This window comes from Haliaeetus albicilla, chromosome 7, assembly GCF_947461875.1.
Source record: "Haliaeetus albicilla chromosome 7, bHalAlb1.1, whole genome shotgun sequence".
Classification (NCBI taxonomy): domain Eukaryota; kingdom Metazoa; phylum Chordata; class Aves; order Accipitriformes; family Accipitridae; genus Haliaeetus; species Haliaeetus albicilla.
This window is the reverse complement of record NC_091489.1, coordinates 36,185,233-36,208,854: the sequence shown is the minus strand read 5'-3', so window position 1 is coordinate 36,208,854 and position 23,622 is coordinate 36,185,233. Positions and strand designations below refer to the sequence as shown.

At 35.2% G+C, this 23,622-nt stretch overlaps 1 protein-coding gene across 16 annotated transcripts in view; it reads right to left on the bottom strand.

Annotated features, from left to right (window-relative positions):
* Positions 1-23,622, bottom strand: part of CCDC88A (coiled-coil domain containing 88A) — a 79,466-nt gene that overhangs the window by 18,265 nt on the left and 37,579 nt on the right. For 13 of the 16 annotated variants that reach the window (XM_069787670.1, XM_069787674.1, XM_069787672.1 and 10 more), the window contains 15 exons: positions 20,733-20,879; positions 19,554-19,698; positions 18,577-18,761; positions 16,234-16,371; positions 12,629-13,699; positions 11,946-12,073; positions 8,036-8,177; positions 7,243-7,419; positions 6,565-6,726; positions 3,417-3,694; positions 3,062-3,205; positions 1,855-2,041; positions 1,334-1,479; positions 611-703; positions 207-421 (listed from right to left, as the gene is read on the bottom strand). In XM_069787670.1, coding sequence (XP_069643771.1) covers positions 207-421; positions 611-703; positions 1,334-1,479; positions 1,855-2,041; positions 3,062-3,205; positions 3,417-3,694; positions 6,565-6,726; positions 7,243-7,419; positions 8,036-8,177; positions 11,946-12,073; positions 12,629-13,699; positions 16,234-16,371; positions 18,577-18,761; positions 19,554-19,698; positions 20,733-20,879 — 3,358 coding nt within the window. The remainder of the gene's footprint in view (positions 1-206; positions 422-610; positions 704-1,333; positions 1,480-1,854; positions 2,042-3,061; positions 3,206-3,416; positions 3,695-6,564; positions 6,727-7,242; positions 7,420-8,035; positions 8,178-11,945; positions 12,074-12,628; positions 13,700-16,233; positions 16,372-18,576; positions 18,762-19,553; positions 19,699-20,732; positions 20,880-23,622) is intronic. The other 3 variants (XM_069787675.1, XM_069787678.1, XM_069787686.1) reach the window with 1 other exon arrangement.

Below are 23,622 nucleotides of genomic sequence, written 5' to 3'. Positions count from 1 at the left end.
AAAGGAGTTTGCAAGAAGTCAGTATAAATCTCTCATTAATAAATTAATTCAGGCTTCGTTCCTGAAGATTTAAAAAATTATCTTTAAAAATCCTCCAAAACTCATAGCCTTTTCCAGCACCTCTTAATTTTTAATCATTAATCATATAAAAAAAAAAACATTTAGCCAAGAATTGTTAAAAGAAAAAAATGTTTTGCAGTACTCACTACTACTCTTTTTGGTCCCCAAGGTCTGGCCATCTTCAAGAGAGTTTGAGCCCACAGAGGAACTATCCTGACTGTCCTGGTGGGGCAGCTGAAGAAATCCTTCACTGGATTCTGAACGGGTAGGTGTAAGGGTCACGGACTTCAAACGTTCTCGATTAACATCCTTCTTAGATTTTATCAACTTCCTCATTTTCAGAGTAATCCAGTTGCCCCTTCTGTTATCAATAATACAGTACATTTATAATACATTACTTATGCCTTCAGACTTTTCCTAATTTGCATGCAAGAACACAGACATGATTCTGCTCCCCTGAAATTTAATGAAATATTGATTTTCAGCTAGAACAGAATAGGTATGTCATGTTTTAGATTTGTGTTTATTTTTATATCATGTTCATCAGTACCTTCTTGGCGGAGATGGTTCATAAAATTTATACTGATCCATTATCTTCTCCTCCAATTTCTCCTTCTGTCGCCTTAATTCATTTAGCTTGTCACTGTAAACAGAAATTAATGATAATGTATGCTTCGAAAATGTATGTATAACGTGTGAGTAGCACGTTCCTTTGGATATCTGTTATCTGAAAGTTGTCACTTTTCATAAGGATTTCTTATATAAGACTTGTTTCTTACTGAAAAATCAAGAAAGATAAACAGCAAACAAGCAGTCTTACGTTTAATGTTATAAAATTGAAAAAAGTTCCACTTGCCTTTATTACACAACAGAATTTTCCCCCTTTTTTAATAACAATAAAGTGCATATAGGCTCTAACAGAATCACTTAGACAAGCACATCTTCTCTTCTCTCAAATTCACTAAAAAAGTTTACAGCTTACAAACAAATCTAGGAACTTTGCTTGTAGTAGAATGAGGAATAAGTAACATTTATATTCCTCATTTGCATCATCAGTAATGAACACAGTTGCACTGATCCTTTAGAACTAAAAATATAATGTTCATGCTTTATCTACTTTTCATATATAATTTAAATTTTTATTTTAAAAAGAGAAACATTTCAGAAATAGCACACATGTTAATTTCTATATAGAACAGAAGCTTTTTTTAAAAAATATAGGTATAAGTCTAACTGCCCTAATCACAGTAATTTTATTGTTTTAAAAACTCACATGTACTGCCTTTGCTCTACATGGAAGAGATCCTTGCTTTCCATATTCTGCTCAAGTAATGTTCTATTCTGTAGCATTAATGTCTGAATTTGATCTAGTAGATGTCTGTTTTCCTCCTCCAGATTTCCTTTAAGCTGGCTAAGCAGCTGTTAAAATATACGAAACGGTACATGCATATAGATGTGAGCATATTTTACACACAGATAATGAGATTAGCAAGACAATTTAGGTCTACAGAGGATTCTGATAGTCAAATCAAACACAAAACTTAACTAAATCATGACTCAACTGATAAAAACCTCTTTGATGCTTTAAATAACTTAAAACAGTTTACCTAACACGAGCCAATTTTTGTATTGCCTGTACAACAGGCAAATTAATTTGTCTTCAGACCCACTTCATTATCTATAAACCAAATGACTAATTCTCAAGCACTTCATATGATTTTATGAATCTAAAAATTCACTTATATAAATATTACAATGATACCAGTCACAAAAAATAGCGTAATTCTCACATACCTCACACTGATTATTTAGTTTTGTCGATGTAATATCCAGTTGCTGGTACTGTTCTTTGAGTTTAGAAAACTCAGCTTCTAATCGTGTTTGCTCTAGTTTGGAATTGTTCAATAATGTTTTCAAATTCTTATGATCAGTTTGGAGAACTTCATTCTCTCTCAAGAGCTGACTGTATGTATGAGTAAGCCTGGAATTAAAAGATACCATAAAAGAATACATGCAGATAGAAGTAAATTTATTCATTACCCACATTCCCTCTGAAACATGGAATTTTCAAGGCTCTATACTACTCCATAGAATACGTATAAGAATTTCTTACTATCACATAATGTAGGTAAGTCATCTCAGTCTAATTTTCCTAGGTATGCATTCTGCCTTTAAGCCAAACACTCTGGGTTCTCTGTATGTTTAGAAATAAAGCAGGATTTCTAAGTGTGGATGTTTCAACTAGTTTTAAGATGCCACTCTTCAAAATACAAGAATCTTAGAAAACAGCTAGAATTTCTTGCCAACACAAAACAGTAAGTAAATAGGAATGATCCAAACTTGGGCAATCATGGAGGTGGCATGTATTGATTCCTGGGCTCCCTTTGTCCCTACTGGGCCCTGCCATGTCCCTTTCTAAAAACAACCTCCAGTTCCTACTAATCCTCCTCACACAACACCAAAGGTAGGAGGCATTTAATTGTGAGCCTCTTTGCCAGACGAACAAATCTTAATGCCTCTTCTTGAAGGGGGAAGTATCATGCTATGTAAGTACTACTATTAAACCCAACTGCTTAGAGCAATCTACACCTCAGTTGCAGGGGTCAAGCAGAGCTTCACCACCCACTGCATTTCTACTGCTAGCATTAACCTCAGTTATCTTGCTCCTTAAGCAACTCATGCAGAGTGGCTTGCTGCCTCTACAGCTCACAACCATACTGCACAGTGCTTGGCCTGGCATTCCTCAAGATGCTATGTGGAATTCAGTATCCTCAGGATATAATAATCCTTGTTTGTGTTGGTTCCCCCCACTCCCCGCTGAGTTTTTCTAAAATGACTGTACCACAGACCAACAGAGTGGAGTTGCTTTAAGGTATGGATCATAAGTGTTGTGAATTGCAGCATCAGGTATTAAGAAATGTGAGAGCATACAACACTTGTTTATACTGTACTGGCAAGCGCTCAGAGCTCCACTAACACACATATCAGACTTCTGCTTTACCTTTCATTTTCATCACGAAGTTTTTTATACTCTGCTGCTACAGTTTCGTGTTTTTCATTTTGCTGCAGCATTTTCTCCTGTTCTATCTTGAGTACTTTCTCCAATTCTTCCAGCTGCACTTTCTGTTTCAGCAACTGATTGTACCTGCAAACAAAAATCACATTTAAGTTTCTTTTTTTTTGGAATGAAAAGAAAATATGGAAAATTTTTTAAAAAGGTGATCTTTCAAAGTTTTAAGATCTTAATGGTAAATATTTTAGTAATACTAATTTTATTCATACTAGTTATACAGCATTTTTTGCTTTTTGCTCAGGAATTGCAGACTCTAATTTTACTCATGCATATTAGTATTTACCTATCTTCTAAGTCCTTATGCTCCACCTCCAGATTTTTGTGTGCAGATTTAAGACTTCCATGTTTAGCAATCAGAGATTCATACTCAGAAGCTTGGCGTTCATGCAGGTGTTCCAGCTTTTCATGATCTTTCAGAAGTGAATCATACAATGATTTCAGATCCTCACGTTCCTTGAGCACACATTCGTTTTCATTTTCTAAAGCAGACTGCTGGATCAACAGCTGTGCATTCTGATTCATAAGAGATGTGCTTTGAGAATTAAGGGTGGAATTTTCAACCTGCAGTCATAAACATTTGACAAGAGTTGCAAATTAATTTCATAGTCTAGATTGTCTTGTCTGTCTCCTCCTATTGAAAGACTTCTTGAGTAGCATCTTAGCAACCTTCTAGTTGTTCCATTACCTGACAACCTTTAATGGGAATACTTTTTTCTTGTATCCCAGTAGACAATTCCAATTCAGAATATTCCAAGAATATTTTTATAGCAGTATTGCAAGAAAGCCCTTAAGCATATGCTTGAAATGACACAGGGGAGGGGAGGAAGAAACGAATTATTTACCTTCAAATATCTGTTAAAAGTGCTATCTAGATGACAGGCATATTTTCCTCTTGGCATTAACAGCTCTAGCATCAAAGTTATCTTGGAGAAATGGATCGCTAGTGATCCTCATATCACATAAGCCAAATCTGTGACATGACTAAAATGAAAGGAACTTCCATATTGGCATAGATTATTGTTTTTTTAAAAATCTTTATTGTACACAATCTCTACTGTCACTGTAAAATCCTTATTGAACCCACATATCCTTTACAATGAGACTGCAAACAGTAGCATCTATTTAACAGATAGAAAGGGAAATAAAATAATAGCACCTGGAAGGAACTGCCCATATTCTGTTTTACTGAGGAACTGCCATTCAAGGTTCTCTTCCAGCAACAGTAATGTCAGTTGATCGCTTTATGTACATGTTGTGAGATCTGGTGGGAAGTACTCTTCTTGCAGAAGAGTGCAATTTCTCCAACAATTATGTCAAACAGTATTAATGTCTATAAATACGTTAAAGCCTTCAACATTAGGCAGATTTTAAAAAGAGAACAACAACAACTTTACTTTGTGGGCCTCTGGAAAGATCAATCTAGTCCTTGGATATCTTAAAGAATTGATGATACCTAATGTGCTTGTCGTCTGACCTGTATTAGGCTAGTTTCTTTCTCCTTCCTATTCAAGAGATGAAAAAAATACTGAGGCTTCTAATACCCTCAGGGTATCTATTAAGGGAAAAAAAAAAACAAACAAAAAACCCAAACCAAAAAACTATCACTCCAGTGCATGCTGTTACTAAGGAACAAATCCCTTTCTGTTGGGATTGCAGCATTCTTTGTTACAGATGAGAAAGCTGAACCTTTCACTGGAAATGAAGTAATGTCTGACGGCAAGTGTATGCTGTGAAACTTCCCAGACTGAATTCTGAGCTTGATTTAGTTCAGCATTCCCAGTTATCCTTTAGGACATCCTTTCTCTTCTATTTCAACTACTGTTGTAGTAGAATTACATTTGCCTAAGAACAGTGTTGACATAGTCCATGTAGACCAGCTTAGTTTGCACTTCAGATTTAGCTAATCACTCTTATTTTCATGAACATATTTCACCTTTCATTTTGGTTTAGAGTTGATGTAGTGTTGTCTTGCAACTCGCCTGAAGCTATGAGCAAATTAGCTGAATTCTCAAGGAAGAACTCCTCCCTTTCTCAGTCTGTTGGGTATAACATCATTCAGTCATCCCCGGCAACAAAAATTACACTGCTTGGTGAGGTTCACCGCAAAAAAAAACAAAAACAAAAAACAAAAAACCAAACAAACTAAAGGCAGAAAACACTTCCTCCTCCCAATTCACTGTCTCAATAATTTCAAATATCTACAGTTAATTCCTTCTCCATGTTCATCAGATAGGAAAGGCCTGTACTGTTGTGCAATTCATGAGGCAAAAAAGGAACTACATAGATATTCCCGGTTTTTTGACAAATGGTATTACAAAACACTCAAAGATTTCTGAATCCCAGAAATACAGTCTCATCTGTTTAAAATGGTATATTTCCATGCCCAAACCCACTAATTTTTAATGACTAGATGAGATACAGTGTGTGCACAAATGTTCTGTTTTGTTCACAGGCTTGCCAGCCACAAAGGGGAGTACTGTGCACTAATTAGATTTCAATGTGGTAGATAGAAAGTGCATCTGTAGTACAACTGTCTTCTGCTTTCCAGAAAGAGACAGGATAACTTGAGGCATTCACAAAATGCATGATTTGTTTACGTGTTTAAAGACTCCTTCTCTCTTTGATTTCCTTCCATCCTCCATCATTTCTGACATTGTTTATATTTCTGAATTGTGGACTTTGTATTCCCTCTTTAGTTTTGATTCTTAGAGCTCCCAAAAGCATTAGATCCATTAACAAGAATATTTCATTTATCAGAGAAAAAAAAGAGAGATGTATTTAATAACCTTTTAAAGTATGAAGAACGCCATCTGAATTTTGGCCATAAGAACTGCAAGACTCTGCGTGTAACCATTTTTATGATTTCCATGGTCACACGTTACCTTTTTTGCCTCTGCATTATTGGAATTCAATCTTCACATAATCTTGTAGTTTTCAAAGGTTTTTTTTTTCAAGTCTTCTGTACTTACTAACATCTTGATTTTCCTCTTAAGTATGGCTTTTACTTTTTTTTTAAACTCTATTTATAAAAATAGACAAAATACTATATTTATTAGAGTCTCTTTGGACACACTATTTCCCTGACCTAATTTAGAAGTAAAAAAAGAAATTAAAAAAAAAAAAACCACCAAACCCTATCTTAGAAGACTGGATAAGAGAATCTACTCTACTCCTAAGTATAAAGTCAAGAGTTTAAATCGCACCAACATGAAGGATTAAAACCAACTTCTAGAAATGTTATTATTGATCAGCAAACAAAAAAATTATTTGGCTGCTCTTAGTGCAGATTATTCGCACATTCCTTTCTTTTCCATGTCTGTACCAGAAGCTAAAAGTGACCCAGAATATGTTATGGCCATTAGCTTTAAAGCTTTCATTTGAAAAACCTTTGAATTAATTTTGTTTCTGAAAGCAAAATAGGAAAATACTACCTGCAGCTTGGCATTTTGAGTTTGTAGAGTTGTATTTTGTTCCTGTAGAGAAACAGTCTGCCTCTGAAGTGCAAGAATCTGAGCCTGCAGATTGCTGTTCTGTGTCTCAAGTTGCTTTAATTGTGTCTTCAGTGCTTGCTTCTCTGCCTGCAGTGTAGCATTCTTTGAACATTAATTAAAAAAAAAAAAAAAATCTGAGTTCACAGCTGTTTACTGAACTTCAAGAAAAAAACCTTGCTTCTCCAAAACAAACAAAGCAGCATGACTTTGCAGAGATTTACAGGGTGAAACAAAACTGTAAATCAACTTCTGTAACAGAGTAACACACAGTGATGTTATCACTACAGGTTAAGATTGAAAAAAATGGGTAACTAATATTGTACCTATGGAGAAGTAGTAGAAAAATCTCCATGACTCACATAAATAAAGATTATATAAGAGTGATTTAAGAGGTATCTGTGGATTCAAAAGGGCAAATTCAGGTTTCCCCATTTCCTTTTAAATGCTGGTCAACTGCAGAATCCAGCTGCTTCATAAACTATATTTAATTCATACTCTGCTTGGTAGATAAACTACGTGATAAATTGCATACTTTCTTAACAACACTCTCATTCAATATTGCTGGAAAAGCTCATGACAAATAATTAAAATCAGAGTAATATGTAAAACACATCTTACATTCCTTTCCACTTCAATTAATCGATCTTTAACTTTCAATAATTCTCTAGTAGTTTCTTGATTTTCTTTCTCCCACTTATTGACAGATTGATTTTCTTCTCCACTTCTTGGAGGAGAATTCTGAACCATCCTTTCCTCTTCTTGTCTTTGCTTGAGAGCTTCATAGTTCTTTTTCACCTGAAATTATTTAGGACAACTTACACTGGGTTTAGAACTTTCCATTTTCTACATTCTAGTTTATTACATGACAATACCACTTTTCAGAGAACAGAAAGCACTATGTTATTGTATTTGTAAATTTGCTTTTTGTGTATATTTGGGGAGAAGATGTATAAATTATTTATGGATATAGACAGCTCAACCCTAACAAACACCTGTGTAACAGGAAGAGACCTCTATTTTCTATTTTATTTCAGTGCATTCAACTGTATCCCCCAACTTTTTTTATAAAAGTCCTGCAACCAAGGAGATTGTATTTCCTTTTTTAACCAGTCCACTCAGGCTGTTCAAGATCAGAAAATGTAACTGAAAATGACTACTTTGGGCATCCCAAATCAAATCAACTTCAGATTATTTATCCACCTGACATATTCAGTGACAAACAAACTCAACAACTTTTCAACATTGGTCATGCATTACTGCAGTCTTAAAAAGCAGCCATACCTTTGTCCTGCTTTACATTACCTGAACGATTCCCGTCTTTTGCTGTTTTACACAAAAGGTAAAGTGTTGAAATAACAATAGCTGGTATAGGAGTAATTTAATGTTATAGAAAAAATGTTGTTCTCCTTACTGTTTTAAGTTCCTGACGGAGTTGCTGGTTTAAATTTGTTGATTCTTCTAAACGAGCCTCCAAAGCAGCAATTTTTTCTTCTTTTATTTCAAGAGACTTCTTAAGTGTGGATTCTAATTTTGACTCCAAAAGCTTGTACCTACTGATCAATGACATCACACACAAAAAAGTCTGTATTTCAAAAATTATTTGAGGTTATTTAAATTCTAAAATGTTCTGGAACAGTAGCCTCATAGCTACATTCAAAAATCCTTGAATGCTGACTATTCAAAAGCATGAACACCTCAGTATTAATATCTTAAGTCCTATGTCTAAAACAAACAGAGGATGGTAGTCAGAAACGTTTTTGAATCCTTCTTACTTTTAAAACATATTAGCCATACAAAAAGCCATGTTCAGCCACACCAGTAGCGTGCTGGCTTTATTTGGATCATAAGTGTGTGTGTGTGATGACAGCACTCTTCCTTCTGGCTTCACTCCAGTGAATCCAGCAGGGACCTGAACTAAATTAGGATGTGAAGTATTTGGAGAGCAAGATTTTCATCAATTTCCATTTCCTGTCAGCTCAAAAAGAGGAGGCACTAGGGAAGGAGATGGAACACAGTACTTTGCAGGTGCATACTCATTTGATATATGAATGTGCTAACCGCTCACTCAGCCCAGCTGCTGATATTTTAAGACTGCTGCCACTCCTGATGTGTAAAGCTTCCATTTTTTACCATATTTACAATATTGTAGGGCACCTAAAAAACCCAAACCACATATCTGGGAGAGAAGTGGTCAGATTTAGAATCTACTGGTTTAGAATAGTATCTCCTTTTTAGAAAATACTGAAAAACACACTCATTAATCACTTTTAAGCAGTTCAGTCACTGTACGTGTACTCAGAATCTGCAAAACATCCCACTTCTCCCCACAGTAGGATAAAATAAAACCAAATCCTAATATCCCCCTTTTAAATCTTGACTGCTCAAGAATCTATCAGTTTAGTGAACGGAATAGATTGCAAGAGACTCCTGAATGAACAACAGCATTAGATCTAGTCAGGAACTGGAGCAGAAGACCAATGGTAAGAGAATTAATAAGTAGAAAGCTGTCCAGTAGCATCATGTAGTAGGATGAGAATCCTAGATTTTAAGGTATGACAAGTAATTCTCAGGGACTTCAGAAACAGTAGGCAGCCTATGACTAGTAGAATAGATAGCATTTCATCTTCTTGAGCTGAAGCATATATTCAGCTACAAGTAAGAATTTCTGTTACTGAAAAGTTATACAATTACATAGAAAACAAAGAAAGAAAAAGACTAATAGCAGAGACCGAATCTCCAGTGTCCTTTTGAACACCTAATAATGAAAGATGGTACAAATTTTCTGGAATCATTGAGATTTGGGTATTTCAGATTCAGGGTCAAAATCCATACATCTTTTGTCTAGAGATAACAGCCATTTGAAAGGCAAGAGAAAATGGAAAACACTTCAACGTTAACTTATCAAATGTTGTCAGCTTAGGCCCCAATAGAAAGACTCTGAAGTGCTACGAAGAACATTAAACAAGAGACCCCCACAACCAGCTCTCTCCCACCAGGGAGAGAAAAATTGTGCACTTTTAATATCTCTCATCAAAATGAGAGGGGCACACCAAAAATATACTGAGAAGTAATTTTGGCCATAACGAACCTAGCTTTACTACAGGCCAGATGAAACAATTGCTAATGCCTCAGCTAGGTAATAATATAAAGAAAGGTATGGTCACAAGCCTGAGCTCATAGGTAGACTTTAGATAATGTTCTGGGTAAGCTTCAAGCTGTAAAGCTTACTTCACACCTCCCCACAGATCAGCCTGAACAGGCATATCATACCCAGCCTGATACCCAAATATCTTGTACCATCAAATACTCCATCTGCTTTTGTGGTGCTTTCACATGGTCAGTGCTGGACAATCAAGTCTGCCATGAACACCTTTCTAGACAGGCATTATCTCCTGCTGCAAAGCAATCTGCACAGAATTAAGCATGAGCTCTTCTTATCACAGTGCACCCAAGCAGCACCAAATTACAAGAGATCTAAAGCCAGCAGTAGACATGTGCCAAGTGCAGGTCAACCACTATACAGTGCTTAAGCCTGCTCTCTGGGTTGTGCTCTTAATATACAATATATACACAGCAAAAAACATGCACTGATTACTTGAAAAAGGAATACCCATTGGAAGAGCACTAAGGGAAGGTGAGGGGAATGAAAAGAAAATTATTTGTGTAATTCCCACACATAGGTAACCTGGAAGCAAAGGAAGAAATAAAACAGGTCATGACAGGTGCCAGAAGTGTGTTGAAAGCTCATTTAGATTATAATTTAATGAAAGCTGGATAAAACTCCCCGTTCCACAGAGACACATAACTCCAAATTTTCTTCCAAATTATAATTTATAGATCCATTCTCTAAAATACAAAGGAAACACTAGTATTGTATGGCCCAAGGCTGTAATTCATACAGTGTCATAAACCAACTAACCTATGAGAAGTGAACCCACAACATCTGATCTTTAAAAGTATGAGCACTTGTAAAGGACAAGTGCCATTGTCTCTTGTCTGAAAAATAGAAGTAGACTCATAAATCTTTCCATGTAGTATTATTTGCAAAAGCACCTTTACAGAGCAAAATTTCTCCCTTTGTGGGAGTGCTCACTCCAACCGGTTGGAATCTACAACGTGATTTAGGAAAATGTTGCTCAATCTGGACTTCTTCATCTAAGCAGTTTAAGCTTCAACTTAGCTCAAGGATTTGTTCTTCTTTGTATAGTATATTCACCTAAGGACAAACCAAACACATACTATGCACTGTCTGGTACACAGTCATGCTTAAGTTGGAAGAAATCACACTACTCAAAGTTCTGAGGACTTTTCTTGACATAAGACCTCCTCATTTGTGAGCTGAGAAAGGTAGATGAAAGACACCAGCAGAAAACAAGAGGTGGTAACAGATTCCCCCTACAGGATTCTGGCACCACCCCAGTAACAGAGCACTGGCAGCAAGAAAGGGAAACTGAAGGGGGGGGAGGGGGGGATTTGTTTGGTTCTCTTTTAATATAGAGGGCCTAAAATCAATCTACATGTTCATGACAATCAATAATAATAACAGATCATGACAGCAGGTTTTTTTTGTTCGTTTTTTTTTTTTTTTTTTTTTTTTTTAATTTAAAGAGCACAACTGAATAGCATTGTGAAATAAAGACTGGCTAGAAGCCTATACCAGTCTGCTTTTCTCCTGTCACAAATTTTCCCTAAATCCCTGCAGGATAAGACACAACACAACATACAGTAGAGGAAACAGATGTCAAGATAGCAGCTGCTTTATAACGGCAGGTGTGGTAGACTGATAGAGCCAGTACGAAGTTTTGGAGACACTCAAGTATTGGATAATTCCCAGGCTGTGTAAGTGGGAATGCAAACAGCTTCCTTTTGGTAGGAAGAATTAGAAGGAAATAGTTGTAAGGAAAGAGTGAGACAGTTTAAAGTAACCATTATGTTACAAAAGACTAAAAAACATTTCTATCAGTCAAGCAACCAAAAAGGAAAAAGAAAAACACTTTGGGCCTATTATCTTTTACAGCTACTGTTTCTGCTGCTAACTAGAACATAAAACATTTTAATTATACATTACCTGTATCTACTGACATACTTGAAGAAATTTCTTAGTAAGAAAAAGTGGTAACCCACTTTCACAGACAGCTAAATGTAAAAGTGCATCAACTACCTTATTAATTTCAAAGAATAGCAAGTTCTAGTTTGGGTCTCTTAGTGTGCCTTAAAAATCTAAGAGTATGCACAAAACCAGTCTGTAAAACCATTTCATCTTAATGAATAAGAGAGACCCTCATTTCTACACTGTTCCAGGTAGGCCTTGACATTCTCACCTGTCATCACTGCTCTGCTCATCGTGCAAGAGACGCTCCTTGTTTAAGCCTATTTTTTCAAGTTCATGGGCAAGTTTTTCTAGATCGTTGTTCATTTGTTGGGTCTTCAATTTTTCATTCACCAAGTCCTTACACAGAAAAAATTAGTCAGTATTATCATATAAATAAAATAATGTAGCCTTAATTCTAGAACTGCCAAGGCAAGAGTCTTTTATCACTACATGACTTGAATAACTCAATGTTAACTCTCCTTTCCTTCCAATTGTTAGCTTTCAGCTGTATCAGATATTACATTTTTAACTATAATATGATTTCACTGTAATGGTCTAGTCCCTTTCTGTAGAACTTCCTTTTGAAATTTGGTCTTGAACTTCACGGTGAAGGGGAAGTGTTTCAGCCAGAACAAATATATCAAGAATCTGAACAACGTTCATTTAACAAAGTCTCCATGACAGTCTGTAAGCAACCTTACAGAATTAAGTGTAATATGATTATATTATTCCATTTGATTATTGGTTATATAAATTTTGATTATCTAATGCCTTCCCTACTGTAACCATTAAAAAGATGCTAATAGTATACAAATTAAAGCATAAAAAATACAAACTTTTTAAAAAATACAGATATAATTTCTCTGCATTACAAACAGATTATGACAGGAATGGTAACTAATTTCTGTTTACCTCTCGTAAAGTGACAAGGGTTTTCTTATCAATGGTAGCTCTTTTCACGAGTTCTTTATTTTCTTTTTCTAGTTCTTTCAGGCGTACACATGACTCTTTATATACAACTATTTCTTTAAATAAAGATTTATTTTCCTTTTCCAGATTACTAATTTTTACATTGTTTTCTTCTAAAGTGCTATCTTTAATTTCTGCTTGTTGTCGAAGCCTTTTATTTTCTTTTTCTAGCTGTTTCTTATCTTTTTCCAGTTGAGAAGTCTCTTGCTCTAACAACTTATTCTCCTTTTCCAATTGCTCTAGGCGCTTACTAGAGATTTTTAACTCTTCTAAGTTCTTTTGCAGAGTCTGATTTTCAGACTCTAAGTCTTGTAGTTCACTTTCTAATTGCTGAATCTTCTTATTGCTGTTTTCAAGGGCTTTCTGTAGCCTTTGGTTTTCTGTGTCTAGGCCTTGGTAGCTGACTTCCAAGCGTTCAGTTTTCTTAAACGAGGCTTTCATGAGTTCAAGGCTTTTTTTAAGTTGCTCCTTTTCACTCTCCAGTTCCTTATTTTCTAATTGTAACTGCGCCACTTTAATGCTTGTACACTTCAAGGATTCAATTGTTCTTCTTAATTCTAAATTTTCTTCATCAAGTTGTGAATTTTCCTTTTCTAAGGATTCTAATTGAAAAGTGAGATTTTTTAGGCTATCCAAAGTTTTTTTCAGTTTTCTGTTTTCCATTTCCAGGTCTGAGTTTTCTTGTTCTAAGGCCTCTATCTTCTCACAAGTGATTTTTAAGTTAGTAATTTTTTTCTGTAATAATTCATTTTCCTTCTCCAGATGATGCAGCTCATTCTCAAGTTCTTCTGCTCTCTCCCCTTTCTCTTTATAGTGTTCCAGTTCTTTCCTGACTTGTCTTTTTTCAAATTCAGTCTTATTTAACTTACTGCTGGTCTCTTTAATAGACTCATGAAGGATTTTATTTTCTTTTTCAATTTCTTTCATTCTCGCTTCAGCACTGATTTGTGAGCGTTGTCTTAGCGAAGCTACAGTTTGATTCAAATGTTCATTTTCTTGTTCTAATAGCTTAATCTAATTTGGGTAGAAAAATTGTAAACTCTGGTGAACAATACGCCAACAAGTAATTACTTCCATATATAAACTGAAAGCTACTAAGATAATAAGATTACATTATATTTCCCTTTTATTTTAAGTTTAAAAAAAAAAATTCTCTTACTGTACTGGCATTTATTTGAAGCATTACAAACATTATGTATGTACTTAGGTGGAAGTTTGACAACGAGTAAGTCAAAGTGAATCTTCAAATATCTTCCTCTTGGATATTAGTAAATAACATAAAACTAACAAAGCATAAATCAAAACAAAGCTGTATCTACTTCTTAGAGTAATTTCATTTTCATTTGTGTTTACCCAGATTTAGATTATTTTTCTTAAACTCTGTAATTTCCAGAGATATATGTCCACAAAGAACAAAACTGCAGTCAAGTTCTAAACCAAACTTGAGATGCAGAGAGGTGCGGGAGCTGCAAAAGTGTCTTTCACTTGTTAAAAATAGAGGTGGCCTGTGGGATATGAGGGCATCGTGATCAGAGTCAGTAACATTTTGGGAAGAAACACAAAGTTACATTAATTTTTGAGTTAAAAAGAACCCTTGGACATGCTGTTTCAAAACAGCTTCCAGAGAAAGTAAGTCATACTAGAACTGAATTTTCTTAAGTAACATATTCCCAGATCTACTTCAAGGATAAAGGCAACGTTTACATCTTAGTTTTTAGTATTTCACTGACTTTTTCAGTTACTCCAAATAATTTCAAATTATTTGGGTATGTAAAACAGACAGCAAAATGCAGGAAACTGTTTAGATCAATATTTAAGAATACACTAATAAACATAGCATAAGAGATGTTTCAACAATAAGCTGTTTTGGAGAAAAGCAAAAGTACTAGTTGCAATGAGAAACAAACTGAGAAAATTATAGACTGTTCTTTTATATTTAAGTCTGAATGTAACTATTAATTACAGGATCTACGGCTCTGTTCCCAGCAATGACAAACTGTTCGGAAACGATTAATAAGAAACGAATTAACAGGTGTCTAAAACCACAACTTTCTAACACTTCTTTACATAACCTGTTATGTCACCAAACATGCATAATTACTTTTCATGAATTCTGCTTCTATAATCCAAACTTAACAAAAAATCATGATCAATGCCTCCATAATTTTTTTATGAAATCAAATGAACCTTGTACAGTCCCCTCCAATAAGTTTAAGCACACGATTTGTAAAAGACCTGAAAGATACTGCTAACCCATCACAGCTCCTAAGTATATTATTTTTAAGCAGAAATAGTCCCAGTGAAATGACAGTCTTACTCCAACACGTTTAAAACAACACATGTATCCCGTGATGGTCAAATTGGGACTTAAGAATTATTCCAGAAAGTTTTACCCCCTTTAGAGTATACTTCTAATACAACACACAAATCAATTACTGTAACGATGAACACTTCTAAACAAGACAAGCTGGCATATTTTCTTTAAAATTATTCCCATTGTTCTCTTTAAATGAAAGTAAAGCTTCAATGCCAAGCTTTTTTTTTTCTTTCTTTCTTTCTTTCTTTTCCAAGTCTGGAGTTTCATTTACTGATTACGTTGGGCCTTTAAAAATTTTCAGGATTTTTGAAATACAGTATTCTGTATTCCAAAACACTGTACTTCTAAAGTTAAACTAAAAATTGTCCATCTCATCAAGAAGTATCAGTGGAATTTATGAAAGGTAACTCCAGTTCTAATTCTGAAGGACTTTATTACTAAAGATGGTATTTCCAGCAGTTTCCATAACTCTTGTTTCCTAGTGGCTGCCTTCCACAGGTCCTCTGAATTACTCTGCAAAGACCTTTAGAAAGTGTCAGCACCCCTTTGATAAAGATACATCAGTGACATTCAGTCCCCTCCCAAATACAGCTCAAATCTTTTACAAAGACCCAGATGCCAGTTTCTGGCAGCCAAAAATAAATTCTGCTATCCACCTACAAGCCACAGCTAGAAAACATTCTAGTATAGGGGAGTATTATGAAGCTGGATATGATGCTTCCTACCACTGATAAACAAGACTGAAAGCAACACAGGAGGAAGAGAGTCAGCAGCAGAGCAGCAGACCAGCTCCGCTACATTGGTCTCTGTCAGGTCCCTTTGAGGGGCAGGCTGCTGTAAATCTCATTAATACTCCGACATTACTTCAAACACTGTCCAGCTCTCTGGAACCTGTTTTCCTCCATTGAGAGGTGTTTGGCTTACCTCCAAAGTTCCCAATTTTCTGTTTTGGCTGAGCTACACCCTCTCAGCAACTATAGCAAATGCACAGCCCACGAAAGCCACAGAAGCATTACAAAACACTAAGAAGTTCTAAAACTAACAGTAAAGCCTCAGCTAAAAATGAGTCATGTCTCTCACTGGCTGCAGGTCTTAGACAAGCTATTTTGCTGCAGATATGTACTTCTGGCAAACCTGCTACATTTACAATCCCTTTATGCCTGTAAAAAAAGTACAAAAGGAGAACAGTACAGTACAATGCAGCATTAAGACTTTTGATTCTACTACTCACTTGTCGCTCTGAGTTTTCTCGAAGTGCATCAAGTGTCTTTTCAAGCTGTGCTTTTTCTTTCATCAAATCTTTACTGAAATTTTGACTGTTCTGAAGACTTTGTTTCTCTTGGCTAATTTCATTCTCTAGCTCTTCAAGCTAGGGAAAAAGAAACAAATTTTTTAAAATGTACTTAAAAATGACAATAGTATTACTCTTAGCTGGGTTGAAGGTATCCTTATAGAAATAAATAAAGTTTAAAGGAAAGAATAAAATGGAATTTTCTATTCTTTATCTGAAACAATTCATCTCTTCTAGGAATAAATTTACTTCTGCCAGAATTTTCTCCCCGGCTCAGAAGATTGTATCTATAGAGTACTTTTGCATTAAAAAAAAAAAAAAAAAAAAAAGGTCAGATTCTATTAGGCTCTGGATATTTCCTCAAGCACCTTTTTTGCCTCTTAAAATTCCATTTTAGTGAGATTTATACTGCTCCTCCTAGTCCCTTTTAACTTATAAGGGTTTAATGTTGTTTGATCTTACTTAACTATTTCAAGAGATACTTATGATGATTCCTTGGGAATTAAATAGACAGGTTTATTTTGTCACATGGTTCCAACTCGCAATGTCACCAGACAGCAAAACTGTTTACAAGTGAAAATAATCAAGTGTGATTTTTCTGTCACATGTAAGTTATAATTAGTTACTTAGAAGCAACATCTCTGCTCAGCATCTGCTGAAAGGTTTATATTCTAGGTCAAGTCCCTCGTCCACATTACCTGATCCTAGAGGAGTCTAGACATAACTCGGACCCCAGGCAGGAAGAATACTTTTAGAAACGAGTTATCTGAATTATACATTAAATTTCTGCTAGTAATACTAAGAAATAAAATCACAAAAAGGTAGTTGAATGGAATTTGTTCCTTCATGAAGCAATTTGTTGATCTGAAATATGCAAAAAGCATGGCATCGGTTAGGCCAGAACCTGAATTAAATCTTTCTCTTAGGATGAGAATACTAATGCTTGACCAGTCTTTTGCTTCCCTCTTCCTCTCAAATTCAGATTTTCCTGGACCCTTGCTTAGTAGACCAATGCATGTTTTACAGGGTTATTGGCCCTTTCATTGGTTTTTGCAAAGGAGAAGTAATTGGCTCAATCACTCCAGCAGGGATGCAGTCAGACTCCGTCTGGGAACCAAATTTACCCATCACCTGCCCAACTGCCATCTAGGCACTGGGAATGGAGCTCCTGTGGTCACTGTATCTCGTATTTATAAGACTCTATATTAGCAGTTTGTTTTAAGAGAAAGCATGTCCAGATAGAAGTAGACACTGTATACGGGACTCGTAACAGACATTTTGTTCAACTTCATGCTTTTTGCTGAAGTGATCACTGTTCAGAACATTGTTTTTAGGGGCAGTGAGAAAAAGGACATGTCGCCAGATATCCAAAGTAATAAGAACAGTATCAGACAACCACAAGGACCTACTATTGCTTGCTTCTTATACCTATTCCTTTCTCTTGTACCCTCCCAGCTGTCTTTCTGGTACTGTACAGAAACTCAAAGCAGCACACAGGCTACTGCAAAAAATACTGTATCATTAAGAAATCAGAAAAAGCATGGAAGTATGGAATACAGTAGGGATTTCTTTCAATTTTTTTTTTTTCATTATCTCTTACACACTCTTCTCTAAGAATAGTCTAACACCTGAAATATCTGCTGAAGTAAAAGCTATTTCGGAAACTTTAGACATTTTACTCCACTGTAATTAGCTCCTGTTTTTTTCCAATTTTTATTCTCTATAAATAACACTAACTAAATTACTCTGTTTGATATGCATAATTTGGAGAGCAAAATAGTGTAGATCAGCACAGATAAATCTGACAAACTCCTCCCATTCACTTGCTCATCAATTCCTTGGCCCATCTTCTCTCATGAATGAGGACACATGACCAAGTTCTCTGCTTAGGCGAAGACTAGCTAATATGTCCATGTACACATACTTTCCCCTGCTTAATAATTACAAAAATTAAAATAATGGTCTCAAGTTTCATAAAATACTTCCATTACTTATTATATCCCCAATATTAACATATTGATTTTTTTCCCCTTGCTGGTCTAAGACCTTTCTGAATAAAATGGTCCCATTCTAACATCATTAATAAAAAAGCATAATTAGAGAAGAGAAAAACCTCTCTAGGGTTTTCTTTTTTACCATAAACTAACAAACACCATAACATCATTTAGACCCTAGTAATACTTTACCCAAAATAAAGGCCATTCATAAAATTAGCCTTTAGAAAGAAAATGACAAGCATCATTAGGCAACTCATACACAATTCAAACATACACTGATGATTACCTTTTTGCTAAGTCTTTGGTTTTCTTTTTCCGTTTTCAGAATTCTTGAAGTACTGCCTTCTGCAGAACCCACTGCACTTTGTAGTTCTTCCACTGTCTTCAGTAAACTTTGGTTTTCCATTTCCAACTTCAGTAATCTGCTTGATGTCAGTTCATTTACCTCATGACCAAGTGATTTCTGTGGCACTGTAAGAGAAAAAACACCATTAAAAAAAATTACTTATTACCTGAAGTTCTTGCATTTCGCATTTTTACGGCTTAGGGGATTTAAAAGCCTTTGACAGGCCCTCCAATGCCTTCCTGGTGAATAGAGCTAGTTAGGATTAATGACCCATCCTCCTTACCCAGATAACACTGCAGATGCATAAAAGGAAATGTCCTACCCATCCTACAGTTCCTAATCACAGAAGAGATTTGTTTCCTGCAGCTGAGGATGCATCTCTAAATCTCCACAAATCCTTTGTATGGGATCCAGTGTATGACCAAGCATGCTATATTGGAATAATCAAAATTTTTGCTGGTTATGTCTGTAAACAATTACTCTGAGAAGCCTTAGCAATCTTTCTTAACTTTGAGAACAGTAAAGCAAGAAGACTTTTGATCTGTGCTACAGATTATAGAAGTTTGAATGGCAACACAATTTAACTCCAAGGTATTTATGGGTTTTACACATCTGTTTAACAAGAATCACAAGAACAGAGACTTTTCATGTAAGTTCTGTCTCCAAGGATACATGGAATTGAGTTTAAAAAAAAAAACAACAACAAAACAAAAACCAACAACAAAACCAAAACCAAACCAAGCACAATAAAAGCAAGCAAAAAAAACCCCAAACCAACCCCAAACTATCACATACATCTCTCCAGTGGACAAAAGCTCTGTACTTCAGAAATAAGGACCTGTAGTTTCGTAATGCTGTCCAGTCTCCGAGCTTTCAATTTTTCTATTTTATCAGTTTGCAAGTATTACTATGTTTACCTTCAGAAAGTTCAGTAGTCCTATTCATCTGTTCAAGTTCCCAGCCAAGATGCAATGATTCATCCATACTTTGTTTCTGAGCCATTTCTAGAGTCATATTTTCCTCCATGAGTTCCTCAATCTTCTTTCTGTCCATATCACGCTCCTTAAAAATTATTTCACATGTAACTTTAAAAAAAAAAGTCTCAACAAGCACAAAGTATTTTAGTATCTAGTATGCCACAGAGAAATGCAAAGTACATTTTCTGATTTGCTAATACACAGTGAGACAGCAAGGAATGAACAAAATTATGGAGAACATAGAAGAGAAATGTAACAATCAGTAAAGAAAAATACGCAGAGAAGAACCTCTTAGCATAACCTATGGCAACGACTACTTACTCTTTTTCAAAGTTCAATTCTCAGAACATCAGGAAAGAAAGTATACATGATAAGCACAGCTTGGTAGCACACATGAAAAACAAACGGACAGAGAAGCAAAATTTCATCTTCTCTAAACTATCATAAGACTACTTTGACACAAAAAGCTGTAACAGGACTAAGTCCATGATGAGAGTGTCTCACCTGGCTCTTTATAAACCCCTCTCCCCACACATGCTACTTTAACAGGAGTTAAGTTGCAGCTGCAACTCTCAATACTTTGCAGAAAATGAAAGTAAACAGAAGATAATAATCTGTCACACCTTAAGGAAAATTAAAACAACACAAACCACCCAGGCAAATTATTACTTTATATTTTAGAATATTTACTTTTTGGAGAAGAACTGGTTAAAACAGAAATTATTTTGGGAATAATCTGAAAAATACGTCACTGTATTGCCAGAATTTGAAAGATGAATAACATCTTTTATCTAAGTATTTAAGTGACAACAGACTATCTTCATATAAAAAAAAAAAAAATTGATCCTATCATTCTTATGGTCTCTAGTTCTTATCATTAAATTTTAGCTATCCAGTTAAACACTGTATTGCCTTTAAAAAGAGTACCGCCTTTGCAATTTTTCGCTCCCGAGGCAGAACCAAAGCTACTGCAGGAAACCGTATCTGAAAAGTGTTCGTAAATCAAGACATACCTTTCTCCTCTACCACACCATTTTTACTGAAGTTGTTCTTTTATTAAAAATGGAAATTAAATTCAATACATATCAGTTGTCTTTGTCATCTTCCATTTACACTTACCATCTCCATATCATGTAATTTAGCTTTTAATTGTAGATTCTCTTTTTCTAACTCATGTAATTTATCAGAACGGGCTCGGGTCCCCTCTAACTGATCTTCCAACATTGTCTTTGTTTCTAGCAACACTTGATTGTCTTCCTTTAACTCCTGCAAGAATTAAGCAACAAAAATCTCACAAAGAAAGGTATTTCCTTATTAATACAAACTTTGATACACATCATATCTAGTCTTAGAAACATTGCTCTAATGCTAAAATACTCATTTGGAAGCTGTAACTGACTTCTATAAAAAACAATTTTACCGCAATTTTACATAACTGCAAATTATGAAATTTTTATGAAAAGAAAATTTTACATAACTTAAGAGAAATTAAATAGTCCCTAAACCATTAAGAATAAATTAGGCGTTCATAATCACAATCAAACCATGTGATTTGAGATGTGACCTGGAAAGATGTACTGCATGTATACGGACTACAGCTAAGTAAAAGGCTGACATCAAATAAAAATTACAGGTGTCAGGCTCAAACCAAACAAAAATACTTCACACATCATGTAATTGAGTTGTGGAGCTTATTGCTACACAGTTGTGTAAATAAAAAGGCTTACATGTGTTGAGAAGTTATCTAATTCATGCAAGAGAGAGCCAAAAAGCTCAAAAGTACCACCTCTGAGTATGATTTTCCAGAGCAGAGACTGCTGGAGGCTGGGAGAGCACAATGGGAAAGTATCACCAAGTGCTTGCCCTGTTCTTTTGGTCTCCTCTAAGCATCTACTCTTGGCCACTGTCAAAGACTGGAGACAGATGTAGATGCTCCTTTCAAGTCCATAATTTATCTTAATATCAGATTGAACTTCCTAATGTTTGTGTTGCAGGAAATGGAGAACAAAACTTAAGGCAATCAGTTTCTACAGACCATAATCAGGTTTACAGGCCATTGGGCAAACTTACTTAAGCCCAAAGTCAGGACATGATGCTGAAAATGCAACTGTATTCTTAAAATACAACCAGCCATATTGAAAGGTCCTAAACAGCTTTAATATATGTACAGAGAGGATTTTTTTTTTTTAATGGCATCTGATGAAAATAACAACATGTAAAAACATATAATTGGCAATTTTACTCATGACATAAAGACAAAACTTTACAAACTTCAGCAAGCAGTCAGCTGCAAAATCTGAAAAAAGATCAGTGAATATAACACATAAATATTTATCCTTCATACTCCTCCCTACACAAATATTAACTTATAATTATTATTATTATTATGAAGCAAAGGCAACTAATTAACATCTGTCTCTATTCAAGCATGCTTGAAAAATCAGATAGTTTACAAGCTATGAAACATGTAAACAAATTTTAGGTTTTTTACTAATTTAAACATTCTATGAAAATAAAATTTCCACTGTTTTCAAATCGTGTACACTAATTTACCAATTTTTTTTAACCATATGCTTTCAGTCCCTCTTACAACATTAGCAGATATACACAGTCTATGAAGTCATTCATGTAAGATGATTTTCAAATAGCTCACATACAAAGGTTGTCTCATACGCAGGCAGGCTGATGATAATGCTCACCACTCACAGCACCTTATTTTCCAACAGACCCATGTATGCTAACCTATTACACCATACATCGGTAACAGCCAACAACTTTGATAGCATAAATCACAGCACTAGACCTCTATCACTGAGCTCAAGTTGAACAGCAATATCTTGTTTAAAGTATGTCAAACACTGAGAAAAGATCCACAGTTGGAAAGTAGTTACCAGCCTTTGTTTTTAAGTGGCATGTGAAGGCAGCTTTGTAGCCTCCTCAAGAATGGATGTTTCAATGACAGCTGTTAAGGTCTGTGTTTAGTGTATCTTGAGAAAGTTTCTTCCAATTTCATCAAATTATTTCACATTACACAGTAAGATGATAAAATTAATTTCCACAAGCAAGGCTAAGAAGAAGTCATCTTAAAAAAAAAAAGTCTTGGGGACCATGACTTTTTTTAAAATATCAGAAATGTCTAATGCCCTTTTAACAGCGTTTTAATCTGCACCATGAACCTTATCTCTCACTACAGTCTATTGTTAACTTTTTAACATTGCAGTTCACTTGAAAAAACTATCCATGTCATTTTCCATTAAAAGCTAGTAACTCCCGTGTCAGTTGATATGCTTTATTTGTGACTAAAGCTATTATTAGAAGTTTTGGACGAAGCATCTACAATTGAACATTACAAAGATTTGATTTTTGCCTTGCAGTTTTTCCCCTCTGATCAACAGTAGCTTTTATCAGTAGTAGCTATTTTATGCTGTGACATATGAAGTATACATTCATTAAAACGTTTTAACTTTTAAATATTTAATGAAAGAAGTCTCCTTCCAGAGGATGCTATATCATTGGTCATTAGTACTGTGACATTTTTCAGATGTGGTAACTACAATATTGGGGATATTGTATCATGACTAGGCAACAGATCAGTGGGAAGAAAATCTGGAGGTTACCACAGATCACAATGTTGACATGTTGCTTAGGAGTTACTATATTAGAAGGTGTAGAGAAAAGTCATCTTTCCACCGTATTCAGAACTGGTAAAGCTGTAGTTAGAGTATGAGATCTAGTTTTAGGGACTCCATTTTAAGAAAGATAGGAAATAAGACAGAACCCAGAGAACAGAAAAAACATAAAGCAGAATGCTGTGGGCTGTGAAATACAAAGAGCTACAAGAGAGGACACATGACATGTCACAGTCTTCAGAGAAGAGGCTGCTATGAAAGGCTGTGGACACTTCATCACTCGGGTCTTAACACACTCATTAATGCCAAGCATTCATTTGGAGTGGTATGGGTATCCAAGAAATACCATGTTTAAAGGTATTGCCATTCAGAAGGACTGA